Raw genomic sequence first — 8,705 nt, forward strand, 5'->3', positions numbered from 1 at the left:
GTAAGTAAGTAAGTAAGTAAAATGTATTTGGACAGCACCTTTCCCAGACCAAGGGTCACAAAGTCACAAAGAGTTTGGGAGCCACGGTTTGTAATGCTCTATCACCCTGGGTCTGTCTGTTTGTCTGTCTGTCTGTCTGTCTGTCTGTCTGAATGCTCTATCACCCTGGGTCTTCAGTCTGGCACGGGAGACAACCAGCAAACCCTGGTCAGAGGACCTGAGAGACCTGCTGGGGCTGTAAGGACCTGAGACCTACTGGGGCTGTAGGCTCAGACAGCTTCTTCCATCAAGCTATCAGACTACTGAACTCTGGCCACTAGCCTAGCTAGCCACTGCCAATATTGCACACTATCTCATTTTGTATTTTCTTTTTTTATTTAAAATATTATTTCTTTGCACTATGTTGTTGTCTGGTGCTGATGTAGAACGGAGCACGGACACACACACACACACACACACACACACACACACACACACACCCACACACACCCACACCCACCCACCCACACACACACACACACACACACACACACACACACACACACACACACACACACACACACACACACCTGAGACCTACTGGGGCTGTAAGGCCTGAGACCTACTGGGACTGTAAGGACCTGAGACCTACTGGGACTGTAAGGACTATATCTTGCATCTCATTGTGCATCCCTGTGTTATAGAATGCCAATAAATGAACCGTGTACCTTGTTGTTGTTACTAAGAGTCAGGGGATAAGATAAGAGAAAGGGGATAAGATATCAGAATGTGTATTACTCAGGCAAGACCAAATTTGTTTTGCACTGAACATCCGCCACCATGTAACATGACTATGAGTTTGTTTACCTTAGTTGATACCAAAATGTCAAGCAAAGTGATGTCCCCTTGCCAAAATAAATTATTAAATAAACAAACAAATCATAATCTGTTCTCGCTTATTACTGTTAAGTAATAAATGGCGCTGTAGAACTGCGGCCTCGTACCTATCACAGCCGTGCTGATATTAAGTATAACAGCACTCCCTCTCGTGTGATATTGCTTAGATGTTCATATGCCAATGGGCCATAATGTTGTCTTTCAATGTCATCCTCCCCTACTTTTCACCCCTTCATATCAATCGCTGGACAGACATTTGCTGATCTAATCTAATCTACTAATTAGTCAAATCTATATGAGCCCCAGGAAATAGGGGACAATAGAAAAATCGAATTTTCTTTTCTTTGTCTTACATGTGTAAACATACATGCTCTGTGTATATGTTTTCGATGTACTTATTGTTTTAAGACTGTAATTTCAACGTTAGTATTGAAGCAGTATTGAAATGACATTAAACTAAGACAATAAGATGGTTATCATCATTTTTCAAATCTTTATTTGTTTGGACCATTGTTTTTCTCATACAATTCTCTATGTATTATCTATCTCTCCTTTAATCTAAAGTAAAAGCAAAATTATATGTGTATATACATGAGAATATACATTATATATGGCATAGTGACGCCTAGTGGTAGGACTGGTAACATTACAAACATACATAGATTTCGAAATCTATGTCTGCTTGTAATGTTACCAGTCCTCGTTGCTTCTTCTTCTTTTGTTGTTTAAACAGCATCATCGTTCTAAAGGTAACTATTATAAAGTTAACTGGTAATGCACCTAAAAGCTGTTTGCCAACTGCCTTTAAACCACAAAAGGCTTCCTTTCTAACACCCAGACATCAGTAGAATGGAAACACCCAGACATCAGTAGAATGGAACAGCCCGTTGAAATCGACGTGTCTACGTAGACACGTTAAAAATCGACGTGTGGAATTGACGCCTAGAGGCGTCAAAATATCACGTGTGGAGACGTGCCGTTTTTTGTGAGCATGGCCTTCCATAAAAAACTAACGTCTGGACGCGTCAAAATATGACAAGCAGGAGATACTGGTGGCCTTCTACCACGGCGCAGTGGAGAGCATCCTCACCTTTGGCATCTCCAACTGGTTCCACAGCTGCACAACAGCGGAGAGAAACGCGCTACAGAGAGTCGTGAGAACAGCACAGAAGATCACCGGCGCCCCCCTCCCCTCTCTGGAGGAGCTGTACAACACACGCTGTCTCAGGAGGGCCTCCAAGATCTCCAGGGACCCGACCCACCCTGGGCACGTACACTTTGTCAAGCTGCCCTCGAACAGGAGGTACAGGACCCCGGCCGCTAAGACAAACAGACTGAAGGACTGCTTCTACCACAGGGCCGTCAAGGCCCTGAACACAGAAAAGGCCTAAGTTCTGGGCCCAGGACAGTCCGGACGGATTGTATGGCAGCTAGTGCTGAGGCACAAACATGTACATTTTCAAGCCTGCAAACTGTGACAAAAATACTCTTTGTGCAATATGACAACCCTAGTTGACTATCTGTGCCAGTGGAGGCTGGTGACTTCCAGAATTGAGGAGGCCAACTTTTTTTCCGCTTGCTCGCTTCACTCGCAATGGAATGTTCCCTGTTCTTCTTATCTGTCTTTGTGCTGGCCAAAGGCATAGATACTATTTGGAGTGTAAGCTACAATCAGAAAGTTCTGATTGATGGAATTCATTATGCAGAGCTTAGCCTATGTGCCTGCCTGAAGAAATGACATTGCTGTAAGTCTATGAGCCTGCCTGATAATTAAGTTGAGAAATGACATTTGGATGTAATATAAATGCCCAGTGAACATGTGTCAAAGGCAGGAATTTGATAATTATGTGGTTAAAAAACAATTTTTAGCCTACATTTTTCATTCTTCTTCTTCTACAGCTTCAACATGTAATCATCAATTTAATCACGTTTAGCATATAAAAAAGATACGTAACAGTTTCTTTATCAAATGTAGTTTTATTCAATATAATATAAATATTTATTTGTTTAAATGTTGTGAGGACAGTACTGGTTCCAGCTGGCTTCATCTGCTGAGAAACACAGACATGCAATGGAGTGTTATTACTACTGAGAACTAGTGGTGTAACACTGGTAGAGACATCTGATTAGTTCAACTCACCTCTGGTTTAGCTGAGGGGCGGCATGCTCTCTCCAGGACTCCACTCCACAGGTTTGTCCCAATATTAAAGTTATATCAGCAAGCCAACTTGCTGGATTTCAACTTGCAGGACTTAGATTCATTCTGTTGCTTACCCCTGGCTCGAGTCACGCGACTCATCGTTACCTCTGGAGTTGGTCGGCCAGCAGATCTTATCTTCACTTTTGCAGCATGGTCTAAAGCAGGGGTCGGCAATAGGCGGCCCGTGGGCCATTGCTGGCCCGTCACCAATAATATTTGGCCCAGCAAATTATTTTGAGAATCCACTTTTTTTTTTTTTAAACAATATCGGACCGACAGTCCCACACCGCGCCTATAATGTCCGAATAGAGAATCTACCACCACCTGAATAATGCTTATTGGACTTTTATTCATGTTGAGAGTGAATGACACAGGGACAGACAATCAGGCAGCGGGGTACACCGAAGCGCACTGACGCTGAACCCCTCATAGTGAATCATAAGCAGGTGGACAAGGCGTGGTGCTGAAATAGCCGACATGCGGTGTGTGGTTTGAAAAAAAATAACATCAGCTCATTAAATCATTCAAACGTAATGTTTACGTATGTGACTGCAACACACATATGAACAGTAACAAAGCAAATTCTGTTTAATTTTCTGAAAAACATTGACAACAAAATCGGCGCAAAAGTGGTGGTAGGCCTATGCTCCTGAAACGACAGAGCAAACGCGCTATTAGGGATAATAAGTACAATGAGCCATAAGCCATTCATTCAAAATATACAAAATACAATTAGGTTATTAAATACAATAACGATAGGCTTGGTACTCACTTAATGTGAAAAGTGGCATCTCCCATCGGTCACTATTTGCTTGATATCTGGTGATATTGACGTCACTTTAATCCGCAGGCAGTTTTTTTTATTTTTTATGCATCTATCGATTCCTCTCGTGCGTCTTTATCACATTCATTGAGGAAAAGGACGACTCGCATGTATAGAAAGTGAACATTGTGAGCAGGGAAGATGTGAGTCTCACACAACGGCTTTGCATTGATGAAACCAGGTAGGATGAACGTATAGTTCGCTGTCCATTCTTCTTTAAATGCCCTGTTTTCACCGTCAACTTTCCTCTTTACACCTTTGGAGAGTGACATTATGTTTCTCTTGCTAGTTAGCAGGTTAAATGTTTAGCTAACTTCACCTGGCACCAAACAACCAATCCAATAATAAATAATGTGACCTTGTCTGGAGGAGGGGGGAATCATTCAGAATAAAAGTATGTTAAATAATTATTAGAATAAGTTAGGCTGCGATACATCGTCAGTCCACACATTTATTATTCAAAACTATGGAAAAGGGTGAAACTACGTTTCAACGTTGTTGAGAATCACAACACAAACTCACTAGTCAAGCCTAATACTGCAACGAAATGGATTGGACTGCTACCTAGTTAATTATAACACTACTTTACATTGTTAGCAGGCTCACAAAACAAGCTGTGTTAGTTGACTAGCGATGTGTACATTTCTCGAAAGAAAAGTCAAAGCATTAGAACGTGTCACATTTTTAAACAATCAATTACTTAAATTATCCTTTGATTATGTTCGGGCCCGCCATCTAGTGGCTACATTTTTTTTGGGCCCGAGGCCAAACCTAATTGCCGACCCCTGGTCTAAAGTATGGAATGGCTGGGACAACAAATAGTCGACTAGATTGTCTTTCCCATCCCATGGCCTGCATCTAGGTTGAACTCCATCCTCCTCTCCCACTGGATTCGGACCCATGCCACCACCACAAGCACCTGTTGCATGTACCTCTCTCACATCTATTTTGCCTGACAAAATGTCAATCATTCAGCCCTGGACTCATTTCTAATATTTATCCTGCAGAACGGCACTCATACACGCGTGTGGCGGAAAAAAGGTACTACGACGGAGGAGAGGCCTCCTGTTCCCACCCATTTTCAGTGATGGGCCAATCACATATTGCCATGAAAAAAATTGCATTACATTGACTTCTATGAGAAACCACTTTCCAACAGGAGGCCTGGACTTTTCGACAGGAGGCCTGGCCTCCTTCAATAGAAACGGATAGGGATTCTGGCCTGTAGGTGCTTTACAATTGCAATATTGGGTTTTAGCCATGGAAAATATTTATGAACAAAACGGAAATAATATAAATAAATAATATTAATATAAAACAATTTAAAATATTTTTTCTGTTAAATAAATAAAAAATAAAAAATAAAAAATATAATTATTGCTTTTTTAAATCTCTCTCTCTTCTCTCAAATTATTGGGGAGGCCAGGCCTCCTCCACCTCTATGGAGGAGCCTCCACTGATCTGTGCAGTATAGTACAGTGGATTGTGTACATAGCCTTTATTGATGTAAACCAGCTCCTTAGCTTCATGTGATTTTATGCATTTATGCCTTTTCTAAAAAAAAAATATATATATAATCTCCCTTTCCTAACACCAGGGGAGCCACCCCTCCTAAATTTCGTTGTTTGGTACCTGTACTGTAGCAATGACAAATAAAGTCCATTCCATTCCATTCCATAAAAGACTCAGCTGACAAGTGTTTAAATGTTATTTTAATTAAATGGTTTTTTTGTTACAGAACGACACACTTATGATACAGAGTGGCTATTTGCACATAAGACAAATATGTTATTTTGTAGTAGAATAAGCATCAGTTGGTTTGACAAGAATTAACAATGGACTTTTTTTACTATAGCTTTTTGGCCAACAATATTGACAAACCATGTAAATACTGTCAAACGAAAAAAGTTACCACACAAATCCCTTACATAACACATTTTAAATGTTTGATGTCTTATGACATAATCTCAGTCAAACTTCAGTTTCATGTGAACTGTTGTTCCCTATTTTGAGCATCTCCTGCCCCCCCACATACTTTGGGTTATATTATGGATACAAGCACTTCATGGTAGGTTGAGGTTAAATCATATATAATAAACCAAACAGAGGGGAGACTGTACTTTATGACAGCAATGGTTATTGGAAATAAAAGTAACTCCAGTTTCAGACAATCCAATGTTTGGAATGAAATAAATAACAAAATAAATAACACAATCCTAAATAAATAAATAATTCTGCATCTCATTTATTGGTACATGAGAATCTATGTATTTTTCAACGTTATTTTATTATCAAACATTGTCACATATACGTACAGTATAACTACATGTATGCCCACAAATCTGTAAAATGTGCTGTTGACAGTGCTCAAAAAGCCAAAATGGTGTCTATCTCACACTGGAGTCCTTAAGTTTATGATGGGAACATGACGAGTCAAGTGAAGTGTTATGTAGAGAGGTCAGATGCTTTAAACTGAATCATTTTACAATCACACAACTCCCAAACCATTTCCCTTAGTCCTTCACATACTTATAAACAAACAAACATTGATTCCATGACATATTTGGTCACATTGTCGTTCTCATGTACAAGTATTAAATTCAATCAAAGTGCTTTTTAATATCCTTTAATATTGTTGAAATTGACATTTTGAAAACACCAACAGAACAACTTAAGTTTTACAAGTTATCAGATCTCAGTTCCTCAGGGCCAGTTGAATGTCCTCCCAGTGATCTGATAAAACTTCTGATTGAATGGGTGGAAGAACCTCCTCAGTTTCACCACCACTGAGGGGTCCACCTCTGGGTGGATGCGCCCCTTGCTGCCTGCCAGGCACTTGTTGAAGACCAGGTTAAATCGCAGGCAGTAAAATCCCCTAGTGGCGTTGAAGTACAAATTATACTGGCTGATCCTGGACGGTAGGTTGAGGAAGCGCTCCACCAGCTGCAGCTCAGGCAATGGGTCCGTAATGAGGCGGTCCCCATCCACTATGTGAAAGTGTTCCACAGGGAAGTACTTCAGCCAGCGCTCCAAGTGCTTGGTGTAAATGCTGGTCCGTACTGCCTTGTACTTGGTGTTCACTTCACAGGTATTGGCATCGATGGCCAGCTTCTCAAACTTGTGGTAGGTCTTGTTCTTGCGCTCCTTGCCCTCCAGTACCTGTGTGTAGTCTGACACAGCTCTTGTGGTGGGCTCACGCACAATGATCAACAGCTTGATGGAGGAGTTCATCTTGAAGATGCGCTCAGGCACCTCTTCTGTGATGAAGTAGGCAGGGCTCTTCTCAATGGTGATCTGGTGGGGGAAGGAGAAGGGCATTTTCTCCCTGTACCAGTCGATGCCCCGGGCGTAGTTCTGGTCATTGTCAAAGAAGTGGATCTCCTGCGAGGCCTTGACCACAGCCGGGTGCAGGTTGAGCATCTCCAGCAGGGCACGCGTGCCCCCTTTGCGGACCCCGATGATGATGGCCCGGGGCAGCTGCTGCACCAGGTTGTGCAGGCGGATCTGCTCCTTGGAGGCATTGCCCTTGCGCAGCTCATGGAGCAGGCCGCGCTTATACTGCAGGGTTCTGAGAGGGATCTGCTCCGGCAGGCCCGGAGGACCCAGTCTGCTCTCAATAGGGCAAATAGGCTGCAGCCTGAATGAGTACACAACAAAAATAGAAGCACTGTTACAAGTTTCATTAGGGTATACTGTCAAAAGTTTTTTGTATGGTTCATATCTTATTAGGCTACATAAAAAAGTTCATATACATGTAGATAGTGTAGACAGAATATAACATGGACAATTCAACATGACTGCTTTAGTGAAAATAAATTGCACCAATGTGTGACAAGGTGTGACACCAATGTGGTCATTATGTGAACACCCACCTATCCAAGCTCCCAACCCTGGCCACTAGATAGAGGAGACTCCCGATAGCAAGGCTGCCCAGCACGAAGAGCTTCTGTCTCAGCAACGCCTGCTGTTTGAATAGCATGGCCCTCCATCAATCTTCAGGACTGCGTCTTCAGCCTGCGGAGAGCAGAGCACATAAACCACTAATCACTGTGAGGAGAGAGACAGCCTAATGTTTATTAACACACACTCAATCAAGTCTTACAAGTGATTAAGCCACACTCACAGGAGCCTGCAAAGTGCTGCAGTGCCATTAATGCAGACGCCCGCTTTCCATGCCACCCCACTTCCACCTACCCTTTATTTATTTCAATATTTCTGCCAACTCTGAGATCCGATTTGATCAAGTGTATGACAGGCAGCCTCCCCCTGCGAGCACCTGATGGTATAATTTTCATTTTGCAAGTGTAAATGTAGAACGCAGCCTCTATCAGTGATGTATTATACTGCTCATTAAAGCAGTGTTTTGACATGTTTTGATCCAAGGCAAAACCTCTGCCATATATAGATTAAAAGATGCTCATTAGATTAAATGTGATGACGTCTCTAGATTACTCTCTCCCATCTAATTAAGGAAGTTCCAGAGAACTGACATGTGATCAACACCAACAGGTTAAAATGCAGGTTGGTGTTTTTCATCTCAAAGAAGAATCTAAAGTCTCAAAACAGTCTATAAATGGCACCTTTGGATGCTCTAATCCCACTTTTAAAACGTCAGATCATAACACACACACACACACACACAACTATCTTTGAACGTGCACAACAAAGAGAATGATGTTGTTGAAAATGAAGCATCGCCGTAAGAAGCAGCTTCATGGGAACAAAACAAGAATGATCAAAGGAAGAAGGGAAGATAGGACCTCATTCCTTTCTAAATTCATCTATTGTTTACAGCAAATTCTAGCT

General features: G+C 41.8%; 1 protein-coding gene across 1 annotated transcript; it reads right to left on the reverse strand.

Annotated features, from left to right (window-relative positions):
* Nucleotides 1–6,602: 6,602 nt before the first annotated feature.
* Nucleotides 6,603–7,878, reverse strand: LOC308152180 (heparan sulfate glucosamine 3-O-sulfotransferase 5; the record flags this gene model as incomplete). Its single annotated transcript, XM_080525100.1, has 2 exons — nucleotides 6,603–7,536; nucleotides 7,772–7,878. 2 exons carry the CDS (start codon nucleotides 7,876–7,878, stop codon nucleotides 6,603–6,605), a joined length of 1,041 nt encoding a protein of 346 aa, XP_080381226.1.
* Nucleotides 7,879–8,705: the final 827 nt, after the last annotated feature.

This window comes from Nansenia antarctica (genome assembly GCF_963989245.1).
Source record: "Nansenia antarctica genome assembly, chromosome: 3".
In the NCBI taxonomy this organism is placed as follows: domain Eukaryota; kingdom Metazoa; phylum Chordata; class Actinopteri; order Argentiniformes; family Microstomatidae; genus Nansenia; species Nansenia antarctica.